We start from the raw sequence: 22259 nt of genomic DNA, 5'->3' as shown, positions 1-22259 counted from the left end.
ATCTGTAAATTCTGATTTCAAGTTTCATTTTTGTCATAAGATCCTTATTGCTGTCATTCATGAAGCTTTTAATAATAGTTGTTACACATCTGAACTCATATATAATGCATTAATAAATGGTACTGGTATCTTTTGTATATAATGGAATTCTACAAAAGTGTACTTTAGTGGAGAAAGGGTCCCACTGCTGAGTTTGTAACCACTGCTCTAGGTAACAGGGAGCTAGGTAAAGACTTTAAAAAAAAATGCCTCATCCGGGCATGGTGGCTCACACCTGTAATCCTAGCACTTTTGGAGGTTGAGGCAGGTGGATTGCTTGAGCTCAGGAGTTCAAGACTAGCCTGGGCAACACGGTGAAACCCCGTCTCTACTAAAAAATACAAAAAGTTAGTCAGGCATGGTGGCACATGCCTGTAATCCCAGCTATTCAGGAGGCTGAAGCAGGAGAATGGCTTGAACCCAGGAGGAGGAGGTTGCAGTGACCTGAGATTTTGCCATTGCACTCCAGCCTGGGCACAATCTCCATCTCCAACACAAACAAATGGAAGAACATTCCATGCTCATGGGTAGGAAGAATCAATATCGTGAAAATGGCCATACTGCCCAAGGTAATTTATAGATTCAATGCCATCCCCATCAAGCTACCAATGACTTTCTTCACAGAACTGGGAAAAACTACTTTAAAGTTCATATGGAACCAAAAAAGGGCCCGCATTGCCAAGTCAATCCTAAGCCAAAAGAACAAAGCTGGAGGCATCATGCTACCTGACTTCAAACTATACTACAAGGCTACAGTAACCAAAACCGCATGGTACTGGTACCAAAACAGAGATATAGACCAATGGAACAGAACAGAGCCCTCAGAAATAATACCACATATCTACAACCATCTGATCTTTGACAAACCTGACAAAAACAGGAAATGGGGAAAGGATTCCCTATTTAATAAATGGTGCTGGGAAAACTGGCTAGCCATACATAGAAAGCTGAAACTGGATCCCTTATACAAAAATTAATTCAAGATGGATTACAGACTTAAAGCAATGGCAACAAAAGCCAAAATTGACAAATGTGATCTAATTACACTAAACAGCTTCTGCACAGCAAAAGAAGCTACCATCAGAGTGAATCAGGCAACCTACAGAATGGGAGAAAATTTTTGCAATCTACTCATCTGACAAAGGGCTAATATCCAGAATCTACAAAGAACTCAAACAAATTAACAAGAAAAAAATAACCCCATCAAAAAGTGGGCAAAGGATATGAACAGACACTTCTCAAAAGAAGACATTTATGCAGCCAAAAGACACATGAAGAAAGGCTCATCATCACTGTCCATCAGCGAAATGCAAATCAAAACCACAATGGGATACCATCTCACACCAGTTAGAAAGGTGATCTTTAAAAAGTCAGGAAATACCAGGTGCTGGAGAGGATGTGGAGAAATAGGAACACTTTTACACTGTTGGTGGGACTGTAAACTAGTTCAACCATTGTGGAAGACAGTGTGGCGATTCCTCAAAGTCTAGAACTAGAAATACCATTTGACTCAGCCATCCCATTACTGGGTATATACCCAAAGAATTATAAATAATGATGCTATAAAGACACATGCACACGTATGTTTATTGCAGCACTATTCACAATAGCAAAGGCTTGGAACCAACCCAAATGTCCATCGATGATAGACTGGATTAAGAAAATGTGGCACATATACACCATGGAATACTATGCAGCCATAAAAAGTGATGAGTTCATGTCCTTTGTAGGGACATGGATGAAGCTGGAAACCATCATTCTCAGCACACTATTGCAAGGACAAAAAACCAAACACTGCATGTTCTCACTCATAGGTGGGAACTGAACAATGAGAACACTTGGACATAGGAAGGGGAACAGCACACACTGGGGCCTGTCGTGGGGTGGGGGGAGTGGGGAGGGATAGCATTAAGAGATATACCTAATGTAAATGACAAGTTAATGGATGCAGCACACCAACATGACACATGTATACATATGTAACAAACTTGCACATTGTACGCATGTACCCTAGAACTTAAAGTATAATAAATAAATAAATAAATAAAAATATGTACAACTTTTTGTGCATCAATCATACCTCAATAAAGCAGGTTTTTTTGAAAGACAGAAAAAAAAAGACATCTCACAGCTAAATTTGCATTTTAGAAAATTTACTGGGCCAAATTCCTAATGGGTGGAGCTTAACATGAAATGATGGCAAGAGAGAGACTGCCTCTTCCTGTGGTCTGGACCATCTCTTAATTCCAGGACAGTCCTGTTGAAACTTTTCCAGGACTTCTGAGACAGGTATGGGAAGAGGTTGCTGGTGGCAGAGAAGAGAAAGAAGACCCCACCAGGAGATCACCAGAGAAGTAGAAAAGGCTTTGATTTTTATCTCCTTAACAAATAATTCCAGACGCCAGGAAAGATGCCCCTCATTTCCATTATATTTCCTGGTTGACTGCTTTATTGATTAAGTTTTAATTAGGATTTAAAACGTTTCCCAAAGTGGTCTAAGGAAATAAAAAGTTGTGAGAGGTCCAGAAAGTTACACACTTCCAGTCAGATTTATTTTTTCAATTTTTATTAGGTACTTATTGTAAATCAGACACCATAAGAGGGGCTAGAGACATACGATAAATAAGATCAGGTAGCAGCCATCAAGGAATATACAAGAGGAAGAACCAAGTCAAAAAACAAAAATGATAATAATAAACAATGTGGCAAGGATGGTGACCTATACTTTGATGGTTTACTCTGGGAGCAGCATGGAGAGACACTTGGCCCTAAGTCCAAACCTGTGATTAAGTCACCATCAAGTAACCCTATATAGGTTTTCCCCAGCTTACTTTGGTTCAACTTAAGATTTTTCAACTTTTTAGTGGTATGAAAGCAATAAGCATTTAGTAGAACATCAATAAATTACATAAGATATTCAACACTTTATTATAAAATAAGCTTTGTGTGAGAGGATTTTGCCCAACTATAGTTGCCCAACTAAAGTAAGAGTTCTGAGCACATTTAAGGTACATTAGGCTAAGCTCTGACGATTAGTAGGTTAAGCGTATTAAATGCATTTTCAATTTATGATATTTTCAACTTAAATTGAGTTTATTGGGACATAACCCCATGGTAAGTCAAGGTGAATCTGTAACTAGGTTCTGTGGAGGATACAAGAAAGCAACAGGCGTAATTGAGTTATGAAAGTAAGATATTTACACATGAGCATATCTATTAAAATCAAACAGGCTCTCCAGAGATACAGAACCAGTAAGACAGAGAGGTAGATATCTCAAGAGCTGTATTTCAAGGAATTGGCTCACATGATTACAGGGACTGGCAAGTTCAAAATCCATAGGCAGATCAGCAAGCTGGGAATTCTTGGGCAGGAATTGATGCTGCCATCTTGAGGCACAATTTCATCTTTTTCAGAGAAACCTTAGTTTTGCTTTTAAGGCATTCTAACTGATTGGATAAGGCCAACCCCAATAATCAAGAATAATCTTTTTAACTTAAAATCAACTGATTGGTCTGGAGAAGACACCAAAGATATGGCTGGGAAACTTTTTCCAAAGACACATGGATGCAATCTGTCATGTCAGCAGAAACCAGGAATAGAGATGCAGGTATCCAGCGAAGATGTGCGGAGGGCTCTGTTGTTGATGGGTTAAACTCCCGTGAATTTCACAAGAGACTGAAAAAGTTTTGAGAATTTTATACTGCCAGTAATATTGCCAGCCTGGAGTGATAGGGACAGAGAAGGAAAGAAATGAAGGAAGCATGACTCTGAGGGCAGAGCCATGGATGTAAAGGGGATTCTTGGGCTAAGAGGGCAGGGCAGCCACCCCAGCAGGTCCAGAGGACAATGAGCTTGCTCCTGCCCGGAACAGTCCCAGTTCCTTCTGGTCTGGACTTGGATGGCAAATGCTGAAACAGGAAAGTGTCATCCAGGATTTAGGGAGGAGGTCTAGATAAAATTGACCCTGATTTGGATTTAGATTTTACTTGTAGTGATTGCAAGATCTTTTTTCCAGAGCATTTGACCTATTATGCAACTAAATACAGTATATTGTTCTTAAAAATAATTAAAGATTATATATAAAATATGGATCATTTATATTAGAGAGAAAATATGAATTAAATATTAAAATGTTAACAGTTATCAGACTTTAATTTTTCTGTTTTCTTAGTTTCACTTTCTAGAATAAACTTTTTACTTTATAATGAGGAAAATTGTTTTTTATTTATAAGGCAAATATATTAATCAGGTTTTTTTTGTTTGACTTTTTGTTTTGTTTTGTTTGTTTTTGGTGTTGAGTCCATTAGAGTATTACTATAGAAAGTACAATGGCCTTATACAAAGACCGGATTCCTAGATTTATTGCTGCCTCTCAATACTTGGACCTTAGACAAGCCACTTAACCTCTCTAAGGCTATTTCCTGCCCTACATACCTCACAAAGTAGATGTAAGAATCAAATGAGGTTATTTGTGAAGGCTCTGTAATTCTCATTAGAAATGTCAGGAATGATTATTGCAAAAATACTTTTAACACAATTATCAGTTTCAAATGCACAAGTAATAGGCATTTATATTTTTAGTGGATAGATATTTTATAGTTTGCAAACTGTTGCTGAACTTAAAAAACATATTTATATTGGATCATAATGAAGTAGCATATTTATGTAGGATCTTGTAAAAATCCCCAATACACTGTGAATATTTACATTTAAGTGAAATACTGTACTATGTATCTAAGACAGTTGGAAAATTTATTTTAAATTAACAAATGTCATGTTTGGTGAAAGAATGTAACCAATAAATAAATGCTAACATCATGAACAAACACAACAACAACAAAAAGTGGACAGATTGTAGATACAAATCATATCTACAAAATCCCTTCATGGTAACACCTAGATTAGTGTTTGGTTAACTGGATGCTATAGCCTAGGCAAGTGGACACATAAGACTCACCATCACAGTGAGTATGTGCTAATTGCCAAATTAATGGTACCTGAAGACTGAAATATTAAATGGATTTGATGGTAAAATACAAAGCATACACAAAGTCACTTTTCCAAACCCACACCACCTGTGTCTTCTTCCTCCCCTGTATACGTCTCCTTGTCCCTCATTGAAACTCTGCCTAAAATGGCATGGAAATAGAATAATCTGGCATTACTACTCCTCACTTGACTGTTCTTCCCTCCATTGCAACTTTCCTTTTTAAACGCCAACTTTTAGCAGTCAAGACACAGATTCGTGTTGTCTCTCCCAGGCCATTATATTTCAGAAGTATATATGTGTTCCCATCATGTGAAGCTCATGTCTCTCATTGAAAACTTGAATGATGAAAGTGGACAGTGCCACTTGCCATGCTGAGTCACTTACTCCTTAGCAACAAAAGGAGTGTTTCAATCTACTAGATTATCAAAAGAATACCTTGTTTGACTTCGCAAAACTTGTATTGAGACTGTGATCTGACCCTTTTTAACTCAGGACACACAGCCATATCATATGTAGCAGCGCCTTCCAACAAAGCATCTTTAACATTTTTTTCCAGCCCGTTCATAATTTGTTAAAGAGCTCTGTTAATTCAGCTTTCTAATACAAAATAAAATCTAAGTTTTCTTTGACACTATCCTCCTAAATGTTTACAGAGAACTATGGTGTGTGCATGCATACATGATATTTCTGTGTGTCTAGTGTGTGTAGGCATGCGTGCATGCATGTGTGTGTGTACTGAATTTTTTGCAGAGGTTTGTGTCACTGATTTTTCAGATTACTGTCATCAAGATAAAATAAGAATTGCCATATTTAACCTTAGCAATAAAACTACTGCCAAGCATTGCAATCTAGTTTTTTTGGCTCTTACTGCTAAGATTTCTGTCTTCACATTTATGTTTCCTGTTAGTTCCTGTATCAATTTAGAATAACGTAAAGGGTAGCTATTAAAAGATATCTGGAAGGTAAAATGAATTTGCCACTCTCAGCAGAAAGGATGTCCACTGTTTAGCTTTCTTCTCCTAAGCAATCATTTGTTTTTCAACTTACAAAATGAATTTTGGAATAATGCCACATTATGCCACAAAATATTAATAGGTACAATTAGTACATTGATATATGTTTGATTCTACCATTTTTCATTCCTTTTTTGTCATTCTTCTTTTAATCTACTGTGACAGTTCTGTAATGGAGCACCAGAAATATGACTCTAGGGCAAGCCATACTACTAATCATCAATACAGCATTGTATGCTGTCCGGCAGATGCATGTTCCTGTTTTGTCAGCAGGGTTGACATTCTGCAAAATTTCTACCCAGAGAAATGCTTTCCAAGATTTGTTTACAAGCAATAAATTTAATGGTATGCTGAATTTGATCATTAATTATATATTTTCTTTGTTATATTCAAATGGGATGCCGATGAAATTGATCATGACAGGGTTTTGGGTTTTTTTCTGTTGTTCTTTTTTCTGCTGAGCAGCTTGTCATTTTAGTTTCAGCTGCAGGATATAGGACAGTACTGTCAAAGCAATCTAACTATATAAGCTATATGTAAGCAACCCAAATGAGGCTTTGAACCACTTTTATTACTGGTTCTATAATTCTTCAAGTGCAAAGGGATCTGTAAGCCACCTCTAGATTGTATAATAGTGGTCACTTTGGGGTTCTTGACTTAAATTAATAACCCCAGTGAAATCATTAATGACCACCAATATAGATTCCCATCGTTACAACACCATGAACAAATCCATTCAGAAAACCACTTATTCTTCCAAACTTGCACTTACCAATGGTCATCATTCTGAAACAATAATAAATACTTATAGGGTATCCAAGACCGATAAGCCAGCTGCCTTTAAAAAAATATTTGTACTGATCTGTATGAAATTTTCTCTAGTAGCATATGCCAGTCCTGTTATCAAGGAAAAGCCAACTTTCTCTCCCAGCTTGCTGCAAATCCACACATTTGGAGTATTCAGCTCATTCAGCTTAGTCCTGGAAAGTCAAAATTTTCTTCTTTGATAAGTAGAGGACTACGTACTATAAAATAGTTACAACATTCCTTCTTAGTGGTAGGTGATCTATGCAATCTATGCATTGTGTATTATATGTGTTATAGCAAGTGCTTCGTATTAAACCAGTAAAGGCATAATACTTTATATTGAGTATAAACACATAAATCTGAAAACATTCTCTTATAGACGCCTCTTCAATTTTATGATTATCAGGGGAAATTAGGTTGTTTTGCTTTGCCTTTCATTTAGAACAATCAGTAATCCCTGTGAAAACTGTGGATGTTACCTACATTTATTGTCTGTTAGCATATTTTTGACACACCTATAAACATAAAGACAACTCTATATTGTTTCAGAGTATTCTTTTTAATCCAGAGCATAGTTACCTAATTATCAAGTAGCACTAATACATACTATATGGATTATATAGAAGAAGGCTATAGCATAATCATGACAAAGGGCTGACTGTCCCAGAACCCAAGACTGCATCTTATGCACCTTCAAAAGCTCTTTGGAGGTAGAAAGGTGAAAGGCCAGGCCTGCTGAGGTCACCGCTTCCAAGCACTGTAGCTGGTAGCTGCAAGTCAGGAATTCAGCAAAGACTGAACATCGGAGCCTGTTTATGGTCATGAAAATAGTCACCAAGTTAGCCTTTCACTAGGAAAAAAATATAACTGTTGTCTTACAATGTTATCACACTCTCATTAGTAATTATAAACAAATCAATATACAATTTGGAACCAGATATAAAGGAGTATAAATTCTAAGATCAATTGGTTTTCTTGTCACAAATTCATTCTTTATCAACTGTCAACCAGTAAGGCCTGGATTTCATTTCACTCTTCCAAATAAAGATATTAATTGCTTAATTCTGTTCACTCCCTGCCCTGTTGCTTACCCTGTTCCCTTAATTAGGTTTAGCATTTCCACCTTCTGATATACTGAGATGTATATATATAGAGAGAGAGAACAAGAGATGGGACCTTATGAGAACTATGACGAGGTGAATTGCTTCACCCCCTTGCTGTCTGCAAATTGTCTGAAGACAGGACCTGTGTCTGTCCTGCTCAGCAGTGTACTCTCAGTGCCTACAGCACAAATGCGGGCTCCTGAAATGTGTTTGAAAAGTGTGTGTCAAATAAGTGTTTAAAAAAATGAACGCATACATTTGTGAACCTGGTTGAGGGTCTCCTCACTTCTCTGTGGTGCAGTATTCACCTCCTTACAAGTATTCCTGCCTGTAGACCAGCCTCGCTCTAATTCACTTTCCACTTTGCAGCCTCCTTCATCTCTTTGAAGTGCAACCCTATCTTGTGCTTTTTACCATTTTACTATTAAGAAAACCAAGCTCAGAGAGGGAATGTGGCTTGCACAGTGTGCTGGGATGGTTAAGTTACAGCACCCATTATCCATTTTTATGCTCCTGACGCCAAATCCTTCTAATAAATCAAAGCACTTCTGTTCCTGTCTCTTGCTCTTCCCTGCTTGTCCTGATTGACTTCATTGCCCCTCCTTTTCTTATTCATTTCTTTGCTCTTGGGACAATTTTTCTGATTGGGTAAATTCAGCCACTGGAGGATGCAGTGACAGATTTTTTTCTGCAATGCACTGATTTGATTGGGACACTCCACTTTTTCTTCTCAGTCCAGTGATTAGCCAGTACAATGTTAGAATACAATAGCATTCCTGTGATTGCAGGTATAGGCAAAATCAGTGAAGCAATAAGCTTAATCCTGCAAAAATAAAATAGTATTTTTGTGGAAATATTTCTAAACTGATTTACGCTTTCCATTTTCTTAAATAGGGTGTGTTAATATCACCTAGTCTCTTCTTGCTGAGTCAGAAAGGGCATATATTCAGGTCTCGGCCCGGCGCAGTGGCTCACGCCTGTAATCCCAACACTTTGGGAGGCCGAGGCAGGTGGATCACCTGAGGTCTGGAGTTTGAGACCAGCCTGAACAACATGGAGAAACCTCGTCTCTAGTAAAAACAGAAAATTAGCCAGGCGTGGTGGCGAATGCCTGTAAACCCAGCTACTCGGGAGTCTGAGACAGGAGAATGGTGTGAACCCAGGAAGTGGAGCTTCCAGTGAGCCAAGATCGCGCCACTGCCCTCCAGCCTGGGCAACAGAGCGAGACTCTGTCACCAAAAAAAAAAAAAAATCAGGCCTCTGCTACTCCCCCGGAGCCACGTAGGTGAAGAGTCAATATGTGCTAGTAAACGTGTCATTTAGACTTGTTAATCACTGGCCTAGGACAGCAAGGGTGGTGGCAATATCTCTTCCCTTGGTGTCTCTGTAAGTAACAAAAGTACCACCTATTAGGACTGTTCTGATAAAGGCATGATTTATATTAAATGGAATTTGAACCCCAGAAGCTCAAAGTTTTGAATGCTTTTTGTTTAGTTTTCATTATTCAGTGAGTGTGGAGAAATCTTTTCCCCTTGCTGTTCAGGATTCAGCCCAACATACAGTTCCGGAGAAGAAGCGGAGCTGTCACCATGATGAACCTGTAGGAAAGGGTTGTCCTATAAATGTGGAAAATATCTGACTGTCATAGAACCCAGAGGAAACCAAGTAGCATTTGTGTCCCTGCACCACCCAGAGCTCTACATATAGAATCATCCTTAGTGATGTTTTCTTTCACTAGCTCCCTTCCCTTTGATAAACAAGTTGACCTACAAAGAAAGCCGCACCTAAAGACTGATCCTTTCTCACTGGATGTGTAGAATAAAGTAAAATGGGCAGGCTTCTAAACTGAGAAGGGATACTTGATTCTAATGTAGTCAGCAAGTAATTCTAATTCTATATAAGATATTCATAGAATAAGCTCTTTTTTATAGAGCTATCAACTATCAAAGTGGGTGCAATTTTTAAGGAATTAATATTAAATAAAAATAAAATAGTGATATGAATAATGGTGATGACAGACACATTAATAACACATAAAATTGCCAGAATAATTTAGAAATAGTCTGTAAATTCCTAAACAACTCTGAGGTTATTTTAGATAATTCAGTGATACTGTAAAGAGTTATAAATTGAAATTTTGGAGTTCCTGACTTAAAAAAAAAATCCTAAACCAAGTGCCACTGAATTAAAGGTAATTTCAACTAAGGTTATGATAACAACAATCTGCAACACTTACGAGAATTCTGAAAACAAAACCTTAAAAAAATACATTTGCTCTACCTCAGCCAGATCAAGATTAACATCACAGTGCCATGTCACAGTGACAAGTTGCTTAGCATGTACCCTTGAGAGGGAGTGATGAAAGCCGCACTTTACCTCTGTGTATTTCCTCCTCAAAACCCCTAACCCTAGTGTAATCATGAGAAAAATATAGAATAAAGCCAAATTGAAGGGTATTCTACAAAATATCTGCCAAGTACTTCAGAAAACATTTAAGTTCATCTGAAACAAGGAAAGTCTGAGAAACTTCTAACCAAGACAAGTTGAGAATCTTTGTAACCTAAGGATTGGTGATGACCAAATTTAATGTGGGATCCTGCACGGGATGCTGGAGCAAATAAAAGACATTAAAGAAAAACTAAGGAGATCCAATTAAAGTATGGACTTTAGTTAGTAATAATGTATCAATATTGGTTTAATAGTTGTGGCAAATATACTATAGTGTTAGATGTTAACGGTACGGGATACTGAGTGCAGTGTCTGGGTGCAGGGTCTATGGGAACTCTTTGTATTATGCAGCTTTTCTGTAAACTAAAATTATTCCAAAATAAAAATGTTTATTAAAAAATATATAGTGAATACAGTTTTAAAAGTCTCTTCTGATATAATGTTTGCAGAGGAAGATGCTTTTTAGTTTATAAATTATTTCCATAATTTGTGACAGTTCTCACATCTGCTACTATAAAATTCATTGCAGCTTCTCTGCCTCTTGGGAAAAAATGCATTTAATTATCAGTAAAATTCAACTTTAGCTTGTTATGATGAATGATTTGAACCTGTCAGCTTTTCCCCCCTAAAAACAAAAGAACCAAAATGAAATACAGTCTTATTCCTCTACTCCCTTCCTTCCACCTGCTTCATTTAATTGATGAAGGCTTCTGCATTTATTAATCTTTTTGAGCTCTTCTGTAAGATGCAGAAAAAGCTAATATGATATCATTGTATCGAGCTAATGTGTGTGCTTTGTGAAACTGATACACCCTGCCAAGACATAAATTACTTAAGCTTTGATAAATGTGTTGAAATCAAGGAATGTTCAAACAGATAAAGCACAGCAATTTTTCTTTCTTCCCCTTTGTAAAACTCCATTTTATGCTTGAGGTTAAATGTTTTTGCATTATTATTATAATATGATGGGGGAAAAGACAGCAGGGATACTGAAATTAGCACGAAGAGCCCCAGCAAATACAAAAGTAACCAGGAATATACAGCTACGTGTTTTGTAGATAACATTTAACAATCTTGCCTTGGACAGAGTGGATTACCAACAGATTCAGAACCACCTACATTCTTCTCCCAGCATGTTGTATCACAGAAATTGTCTGTTCAGGAATGAGGGCACCTGCCAGAAACTTTATATTCTCAGCTCCCTTTGCTGATTCATGTAGTAGATTGGAATCAAAGATCTATAAACACATTTTGTTGGCAAAGAGAGCTCACCTGGGATTTGGATGTGACTCAGATGCCAGTAAGACTAGAAACATAGGGAAACATTTGATTGATGTTCTGGGGTTGAGTGGGTTGATTTCTACTTGGTCATTAATTTATCACATGGCACTGAACAAGTTGCTCAATTAACCACTAATCAGTTTCCTGGAGGCTTGAGAATTCACAGAAATCTTTGGAGACACTTCTTGAGTAGGAGGCACAAGATTATCCATTGGACCATGGAAGAACCATCAGTCATCGAATGCCTTTTGCCAAGAAATAGGCCCAGTAATTTCCGTCCATTCTTTTAGTCCTTACAGCCAAACAGCAAAGGAGATATAGGTGAGAAAACTGAGGTTCAGGTCATACACTTGAGCAAGGGGTGACAATGCCATTAGGCAATAAATCCTATGCTCTGATATGATGGAAACATCATATCAGGCTGCTTCCCTATTGGGAATATATGGGTAAGCAGTGGGGAGGTGGGCAGGCTTGTGGCTCATCAGCCTCCAATCTTCTGATTAGATCTTCATGTTGAGCATGTGGACTGGGGACTTAGGTCATATAACCATCTAGGTAGACCTGGTGTAGAAAAGGGTGCCTGAGCTCTCAACACTGATGTTATAAAGGGATGATTTATAACAAGAGGAAGGCTGAACAAGTTACACCAAGGCTGAAAGTTAGCAGGGGAGATAAAATTGTCATCTGTTTAAAGACATAGAGAAATATATTTGCCCTTTAAATTATATTCTTCTACTGGTAAATCACTGTCAGATAGCTTTTTGAGATTTGGGTTTAGATTTGGAAGTCAGCACTTGTGAGAACTGTCCGTGTATTTTAAAGTAATAAACGGATGAGGTTGTACACACTTTTTCCAACTTGACTAATGTTGTTGTCAAAACAAGCTAGAAATATGATGTGCTAAGGAAAGCCAAATTTTAAAAAAAGTGCTTTTATATAGATTTATGTATATATATACACATATATGTATATATATGTACTTTTTACCTAAGGTACTGCCAGTGAATGCTGTCACTGGAAGAGAGAAACATTATATATCTTTGCTATTAGCTAAATTTTATTATTTTTATTATATTGACTAATCTTAAAATCAAGGGCTCTTTGAGCAGGTTTGGACATGAACCGTAGTGTGTTAGAATGACTTTTTTTTAGAAATCTAATTTCATTTCAAATTCTCATATAGGGAACCTTTTCCAAAGAAGAAAACAACTTTTGTAAAAGCAAATAATGACACTCAATTTATCTGTTTGATAAGCTTAGAATGTTTTCTACTTTCATTTTTTTAAAGAGAGTCACATATATTTGGTTCATGTTCTCTTACAACATAAACTGCTATCAGGAAAGTTTTCAGATCTTTGAAAATGTCTCAGTAATGTCCTATTGCTATTATTATTACTATTATCATTATTATTGAGTAATCTGAGAACTATCACAATGAAAGTCCTAGGGACAAGAGAAGGATCTCTTAAGGTATCGGTGCCTATCATGTATTTGAAAGTGCACCAAGATCAGCTAAGACTACATGATTGCAAAACTTACTGGTTGTTGAATGATGGGCTCAATTCTTATGGGTTTATCAGTAACAGGAAAGTGAGGAGAAAATTGGGCAAAGCACTAAAATAAGAAAAATGAACCAGGCAGAAAAAAATTTAGGGGAACATACAGCATTAAACAAGCACTTTAAAGAAAAAGAGGGCATGTTGCTGCTGATAAAAGAATATTTTTATACTTGTGGTTGAAAAAATATTTTTGAATGAAAATGTATTTTAGTTCTGCTGATAAAGTGTCACGGTATTTGTAATAAAGTAGTTGATATTATGATATATAAAGGTAAGAACCAAGACATATTTTTAAAAGCAAGCTTAAAGGGGAAAATGTCAGAAGGGCTCTATCGCATGAAGTAGAAGAAGGAAGGTGGGAGTGAGAGAAGAAGTTCAGAAGCTGTACCAAATCAGGGAGTAGAGATTGGGAAGTAAGGGAGCACTTCTTGTAAACTAGATGTTCTGCAAATGGTAGGTGTGTCTGTAAGCATTTACCAAGCAGGGTAAATCTCATGAAATACTGGAAACAGGTGAAAAATAGGTAGTAGACTATTGGCAGCAAGAATCATGATCACAGAAGAGAAATTGGACCTTGATTAGCAAGAGCTTCTCATCTGCCCGTGCACCCTTGGCCCTCTTTCTGCAGAGATGCTGGGACAGGTCACTTGGACCAGGCTGTCTCTATTCTCAGGAAACTCAAGTCGGAATCAGAGTCTGGGTGTTGACCTCCATGGGCTATTACCAAATGATTGGAATGAAGTTTGCACACATCATGAGTAAGAGTATTCAAAGGACTGGACATGATGGTTCACTCCTGTAATCCCAACACTTTGAGAGGCCAAGGTAGGAGGATCACTTGAGGCTGGAGTTCAAGACCAACCTGGGCAACATAGCAAGACCTCATCTGTATAAAAATAAAAAATTAAGCCGAGCAGTGGCTCACACCTGTAATCATGACACTTTGGGAGGCCGAGGCAGGCAGATCACTTGAGGCCAGGAGTTTGAGACCAGCCTGGCCAACATGGTGAGACCCTGTCTGCACTAAAAACACAAAAATTAGTCAGGCATGGTGGTGCATGCCTGTAATCACAGCTACTCAGGAGGCTGATGTGCAAGAATTTCTTAAACCCTGGAGGTGGAGATTGTAGTAAGCTGAGATTGCACCACTCCACTCCAGCCTGGGCGATAGAGCAAGACTGTCTAAAAAAAAAAAAAGAAAAAAAAGGAAAAAAAATTAGCCAGGCATGGTAGTATGCACCTATATTCCTAGCTATTCTGGAGGCTGAGGAGGGAGAATCACTTTAGCCCAGGAGTTTGAGGTTGCAGTGAGCTATGATTATGCCTCCAGCCTGGATGACAGAGTGATATCCTGTCTCTAAAAATAAATAAATAGTATTCAAGGAACTGGAAGTCATTATGTTAAGTGAAATAAGATAGACACATATTCTCACCCATATGTAAAAGCTAAAAAACTTGATCTCATAGAAATAGAGAATTTTGATAGTACCAGAGGTTGGGAAGCATTTGAGGGTGGGATGGGGGAAATGAAGAGAGATTGATGGATGAGTACAAACGCAGTTAGATAGAAGAAATAAGTTCTAGTCCAGGCACGGTGGCTCATACCTGTAATCCCAACACTTAGGGAGGATGAGGCAGGAGGATCACTTGAGGCCAGCAGCTTCAGACCCCCTGGGCATCAAACTGAGACCCCATCTCTACCAAAAAAAAAAAATTAATCCCATTTTTTAAAATAAAATAAAACAAGTTCTGACGTTCAACAGCAGTGTAGGGTGACTATATTATAGTTAGCAACAACGTGTTGTATATTTTAAAGTAGTTTGAAGGGAAGACTTGAAATATTCCCAATACATAGTAGTGATAAATATTCGAGATGATGTATACCCTAAATACTCTGACTTAATCATTACACATTTTATGCATGTATCAAATACTCATGTGTACCCCCATAAATATGTAAAATATTATATACCAATAAAAGAGAAAAAAAGTGTGCAAAATCAGAAAGCTGTAGTTACAGTATCAGAAATACTTTGAGCCAGAAATCCAGAGTAATGATCCCTCTTTCCCTGGGGAATCTGCCAGCCTTTCAACACCAGGAGAGAAAGGAGTATCAATTCAGGGTGTATAAGCCCCTAAGAAGAGGCCATATGGATTTAGGTTCTCAAAATGTAAGAATATGCATCATACCAATTTGTTCTGAATTTTTTAAAACTCCAGAAAAGCGGAAGAAAAGCTTCCAGGAAATTAACCAAAGGGAGAAGTATATGTTGTAGCACCCTCCCATCCTTACCAAAGCAAAAAATAATTTTAAAGAAACCTATCTATACATTTTGAGTCCTTGGATTCTTAAAGTGATTTGGGGACTAGACATAGGTGGAAACACTTTTCACAAAGTCTTGTTAGGATTTAAGCTTCTAAACTTTTATGAACATACAATAGATAACCTCGTGTTATCAAACTATACCATCTAGTCAAATGCAGTATTTATAATCCAGGCTATGTCTTTCATTTATTTTCAAAATTGGACTGAAAGCAATAATTTTGGGAATAATCTGAAAGCATTTTTACCAAGTGCTTTGCCAAGTTTGAAAGGGCTAGAGAAAGTACATAACCAAAGCCTCACTTCTTTCCTCATCCATTTAATCATGCTGACAGTTTTCCATAGAATCATTACAAGAGTGGTTTGTGCCGTTAGAGATAAGAGGCTGTGTTTCCACTAGAAACCTCTATTTTCCAGACTTTTTATAAATCATCCATAAATATTCACTCCATGCAACAGCATCATATATAGTGATTCTGTCCCTCAAAATCCATATCTACTTAACTAAATTATTTTTAGTAAACATGGGGACTCTTGTACTATACAAAGAATAAAAAGAAAAATAAAATGCAAATAAAGTCTTACATTTCAGTGGCTATGATTTGAACCAAAATACTGAGGAACCCATAAAACACATGCACATGACATTTTCTTAGCAATTATTTTAGGATATAATTCAGTTGTAATAAAATTTATTAACTCGTATACAACCTATTAATTCAAAATATGCCTCTCTACATTACTTTCTGTTTTTATAAAGGCAACTAAATTTTTACTTATATTTTTTCAACTAAAACTTTTTGTAGAACTTTCTAATCCTCATCACGTGCCTTTTTTGTTACAGAGTTTGAGATGGAATTATATAAACAGCTATGAAATTACATGTTATAAGCCTTTGAACGTAATAATCCCCTTAATGTTTCCAAATATACTCAAAAGACATCAATATCATTCACAGTTTTTAGCTCCTTTGTAGATACCTTCAGCACTCTATTTTTGTCTTCCACCTGAAAGAAAAGAGTTGACAAGTTGATGATTATATCAAATGAGAAGTCAAAATATACTACCTCCCCCAATCTGGAAAATAGAATTGTGAAGATCAGGAAACAGAGACTAAAACCACATCAACCCATTAAAATGAAATACTTTGTTCTTAACCTCACCATTTTTAATTTTCATACTCACAATTTTCCATTGCTTGAATTACATGCTCATCTTGTTACACTGTTGAGCCCGGCTGTGTGTGTGAAATGCTGTCGAACAAGAATCTAAATAATGTTGAAAGAATTTCCCTTGCGCTTTGACTTCAGTTTGAGTGCGCAGTCACAGCACTAATCTAAAGTTTATTTCTCTTTCTTCTTTTCAAATAGCTATTTTGTGACAGTAAGGAAGTGGTGCATGCCACGGAGGGGCTGGATTGGGAAGACAAAGATGCTCCAGGGACGTTGGTCGGCAACGTGGTGCACTCAAGGATCATCAGTCCCCTGCGCCTGTTTGTTAAACAGTCTCCGGTGCCCAAGCCCGGCCCCATGGCGTATGCAGACAGCATGGAAAACTTTTGGGATTGGCTGGCCAACATCACGGAGATTCGGGAGCCATTGGCAAGAACTAAACGGAGGCCAATAGTAAAAACAGGAAAATTTAAGAAAATGTTTGGATGGGGTGACTTTCATTCCAACATTAAAACGGTCAAACTCAATCTCCTCATCACAGGGAAAATTGTTGACCATGGAAATGGAACCTTCAGTGTGTATTTCCGACATAATTCAACAGGCCTGGGCAATGTTTCAGTGAGCTTGGTACCACCCTCCAAGGTGGTGGAATTTGAAGTTTCCCCCCAGTCTACCTTGGAGACCAAGGAATCCAAATCTTTCAATTGTCGCATTGAGTATGAAAAAACAGATCGGGCAAAAAAGACCGCCCTGTGCAACTTTGACCCATCCAAGATCTGCTACCAGGAGCAGACTCAGAGCCATGTGTCTTGGTTGTGCTCCAAGCCCTTCAAGGTCATTTGCATTTACATTGCCTTTTACAGTGTTGATTATAAACTCGTGCAAAAGGTGTGCCCTGACTACAATTACCATAGTGAGACCCCATACTTATCTTCTGGCTGATCTTCCTGCTGTGGTGGAAATGAGGGATACATATATATTTGATTAGAATGACCAAGAAACAAGCCCAGCTCTTTATGATAAAGGATCCCTTTTGTTTCTGGCAGTGCACAATAGTTCCCTATCAGGTTTTCAAATTTAAAAAAAGAAAAAGAGACATCTTTAAATGTGAAATTTGTTTGTTTCTATCATAGGTACCTTTATCTAAAAAGTTAAACTGTTTTGAAACCATCACTTTCATGCAAGATGACTAAGTTCTAGAAATCTTATTGTTTCTCTGAAAGAAACATCAATGATAGCAATATGTGACAAGAAGGAACAAAGTTATGCATGTGATAAACATTGCTCTTGAAATGAGCCTGCCTTTGAAATATGTTTTGGAAGGTTACTGCAGAAATAGCAGATGCAGTAAAGGAAAAGATTGTATTTGATAGACGAATTGTGTTTTTGACATTGGAACTCTTTATTAATATTTCTATCTTTTCCCCCATCCATCTGTGCTGTTATTGATATGAGAGAAGAAAAGGTAAAATGTGTTTCAAAATTCATGTGTGAAGTTACAGTGCCACAGTGGAACCAAGTTCCTTATCATCTGAGCTACAGTTGTGTGGAATGTGATTTAAGCACTTAGCCCTGTGTTGGTCACCATTCTTATGATTCCCCCTGAGTTTGAATACTGATGTAATGGGAAAGCAAATCTGAGAATAAGTTTGTTGAACAATAACAAAAATCATGATGCTTTTAGACTCCTCTGATAAATTCAAATGCCGTGGAATTAATCAAAAAATGACAAAATTGTATGCATCCTATAGCTTAGAGCTTTATTCAATTGATTTGATAGTGTGATTCTTTACACATGTGTAGAACAGCTCTGAAGTTGAGAGAAAGTGCTTGTTTCCTAGACTAGAATAGAAAACAAAAGTGGGAAGTAGAGGGAGGAAATTTCAGGATTATGGATTCATTATTTCTAGCCTCCCAGATTAAGTTCTCCTTGCATTTAGTTAATATTTGAATAAGAGATCAAACTCTATGTGGAAATAGAGAGTTATATTTAAACATTTCTAATTATTAAGTGCTGACAACCAAGATACCTGGCTTACCAGACTTTTGAAATGACTTTCAAATTAATGTCACTTCACAGTCAGTGCCCTTCTCATCTTCCCTGTGGGGGTGAATAGCAGTCCTATATGGTAGAACTGAATGATCATTAAATTAGAACAGAAACAGGGGTCTGGTTGGTCAAGAAAAAGGCTTCTAGAACTCAGGACGCTCATGGAATGGTCACTTTTTTTTACAATAGATGTTAACTTCTTTCTCCCTTCTTATCTGTAAAATATTAAAGTAAAACATTAAATTCAGGACTAAAGGAAGAGAAGTCCTAACCAACAAGAAATACTCTTACCACACTGTTCAAAAAACCAAGAGCTCTGTTCTCTATTTTATATCTTCATTTCTTTCCTTTTACCGGTAATATCTGCAGTGTTCAATTTTTGTCTTTTGTAAAAATTGTACTAAGCTTAGTGTGTGGTAGTACAGGCTTGAAGTTCTTGCTCTGAGTTCACCACGTGTTTTTGTAATTTTGTGGTTGGTGATTAATATTTTGAGACATCTTTTTATTTTCACCTAGAAACAAGAGTAAAATATTATTTATTGTAAAATACGTGGGAATCATATATGTATATATATACTTAGAATTTTCTGTGTACAGAGAAAGTATGTGTACACATTTCTATGTAAATAAAAAGAATTTGCTAGATCTGTCACATTAATCCTGGGTGGTTATTTTTTAAAGACTCTGTTTTCCTTGTTTCTTTTCCTCACAAGGGCTTATTCTGTGCATGTGTGTGTGTGTGATACCAATTGAACAAGAAGGTTTCCGTTAGATACATGTTAAATAGGCATCTTGGCTGTGGAGATTTTAAAGTAGGGCAAAAGAATAACTCACATAAAACATTTTGTACATAGCATGGCATCTAGTAAGAAAGAACTCTACTTGTGAGCTGCCATTATGATTATTATTGTTTTGACATGAAGTAATGAGGTTTAAAACTATCTGATGTTCAAAAGTTGAGAGATATGAACATTATTTCTATGCTAAAAAAAAAAAACCTGTAAATCGATTTATACAGTTCTTAGATGTTAGCAGGGTTTGTGGAATTTTTTTAAAGTTTCCCATAAGCTTGTTTGTAAGTTGGAGTAGAATATATGCCACATATATTTCTAAGTCATAATTTCATTTCAAAGCATACCTAACTGTCAGTAATGGTACTTGGAACAATATAAATCAGAGCCCACTTAAGCATGCAAATACACACATTTCTACAAAACCATTTTTTGCCCTTTAGTACTGCTATTGAGGAAAAAGACATTCATGGAAGCTAATTTTGCACTCAGTCACAAACTGTTTAAAAACTAAAGCAACGGAACTTTTAAACATATACACATATTAACATATAGAAGAGTAATATTTCAAAGAGAGTGCAACCTACACTACCTTCTTAATCCTCTTATTTGACAGACAGGAAAACCCAAGTCCCCATGAGGGTAATGATGTGCCCACTAGTAAATGGCAAACCCAACTGAAATGTATTTCTCCTGACTCCTAGTCCCAGCTCTTGTGTTACATAAGAAAGGTAAATTGAAACAGGTATTCAAGACAGCAAAAATTAATGCAATGAATTTATAACAAGACAGGACCCAGTAGCCAAAACTGAACCTGAAAATGGTGGAAATAACCTCCCCCTAAAATATTTAGGAAAATAATTTATCTGTGATCACAAATTTTTTTAAAACTGAAACTACAGAAAAGTAAGTCAGGATAAATCCAAAGTAAGTCAGGTTAAATCCTTATATCCAAAGATAGGAGTCCTGGAATACATTAGCAATATGACTGGCTAAGAATTAACAGCAGTAGAACACTACATTGGGAAGTTTTCAGGTGATTATGGCACTTGAGTATATATTTTCACAGGAATTGGTATGTTTTGGGGAATATCTTGATTGCCTAAAGGTTTGATTTCACCTCATAAAGAATTTTAAATTAATTAACTGGCCTGTAAAATATAGAGGATGGAGTCATGCATTCTTACTTGCAGGGAGACTAAAGTTAACTCAATGTTGATTAATCAGAACTCTCAATAAATGACAACTTAATATTGCCAATTGCAAGAGACAAATCAGGAAAACAAGTTCATATTAGAGATTATTTTTTCTTCAGAAAAGTCTTGTAGATGATACTCAAAGATCATTTCATCTTCACCCCAATCTCCTACCCCGTATTGTGAGGTCTGGAATCCTGGGAACATAACCCATTCTGCTTCATTTTAAAACTTCCCTTCTCTACATTCAACTCAGCTGTCCCATAAATACAGACAGTCCCTGATATACAATGGTTCAACTTACAATTTTTTGACTTTACAACGTTGCAACAGCCATATGCATTCAGTAGAAACAGCATTTTGAGTACTCGTACAACCATTCTGTTTTTCACTTTCAGTAAAGTACTCAATAAATGACATGAAATATTCACCACATTATTATAAAATGGGCTTTGAGTTAGATTATTTTACCCAGTTATAGGCTGATGTGCCTGAACACATTAAAGGTAGGCTAGGCTGAGCTATGATGATCGATAGATTAGGTGTATTAAATGCATTTTTAATTTAGGATTTTCAACGTACAATGGGTTTATCAGGACGTAACCCCGTGTGTTGAGGTGCATCTGTAGTACTTAATCTATTTTCTAAAATAATGAGTTAACTCTTTTGTGTCCTCCACAGCACCTGGTAAAGTGTATAGTATGTTAGGGTTCTCCAGAGAAATGGAACCAATATGACATGTAGAAAAATGTATAAGAAGATGTGTTATCCTCATACATGGAGAGAATTGGCCCACACAATTATGGAGGCTAAGAAGTTCAATCATATACCCTCTGTAAGCCGGAGAACCAGGAAAGCTCATGGTTCAAGGTCAAAGGCCCTAGACTAGGAGTTCCAATATCCAAGGGCAGGAGAATATGGACGTCCCAGCTTAGCAAGAGAATGAGAGCAAACTCGCTGTTCCTTTACCTTTGTGTTCTATCCAGGCCCTCACTAGATAGGATGGTGCCTACCCATATTGCTGAGGGTGGATCTTCTTTACTCAGTCTACTGTTTCTCTTCCAGAAACACCCTCACACCCTTAGAAGTAATGTTTTACCAGCTATATGGGTATCCTTTCACCCAGTCAAGTTGACACTTAAAATTAACCATCACAAGTAGGTACTTGATCAATATCTGTTGCTTGATTTTTAAAAAAATCTCCAGTGCAATACACTGATTATTCAAGACCCACTCTACCCACATCGTAAGAGTTATTTTGCACCATTTCAAACATGAGCACCTTGCTTCAGCTGAACACAATACCCACAGAATGTTAGCTCTCAGAAGCACAGAAATTTAAAAGCCAGAAACAATTTTAGAAAACATCTAGAATGAGTTTTCTTTATCAGCTAAAGAAATGGAGTCCTGGCTATGTTTAACAGTCTTGTTATACTTACTGTCTTTCCTGCCTGGGCAAAGCCATTCGTCATCTTCTTTATTCCTC

General features: G+C 37.0%; 1 protein-coding gene across 1 annotated transcript in view; it reads left to right on the top strand.

Annotated features, from left to right (window-relative positions):
• Positions 1-19444, top strand: part of NXPH2 (neurexophilin 2) — a 115447-nt gene extending 96003 nt beyond the window's left edge. The window contains exon 2 of the mRNA XM_024243596.3: positions 16935-19444. Coding sequence (XP_024099364.1) covers positions 16935-17678 — 744 coding nt within the window. The 3' untranslated portion in view covers positions 17679-19444. The remainder of the gene's footprint in view (positions 1-16934) is intronic.
• The last annotated feature ends 2815 nt before the right edge of the window (positions 19445-22259 follow it).

The sequence above is a fragment of the Pongo abelii genome, chromosome 11 (assembly GCF_028885655.2).
Source record: "Pongo abelii isolate AG06213 chromosome 11, NHGRI_mPonAbe1-v2.0_pri, whole genome shotgun sequence".
In the NCBI taxonomy this organism is placed as follows: Eukaryota; Metazoa; Chordata; class Mammalia; order Primates; family Hominidae; genus Pongo; species Pongo abelii.
Note: the sequence above shows the minus strand (reverse complement) of the source record. Positions and strands in the feature narration are given on the sequence as shown.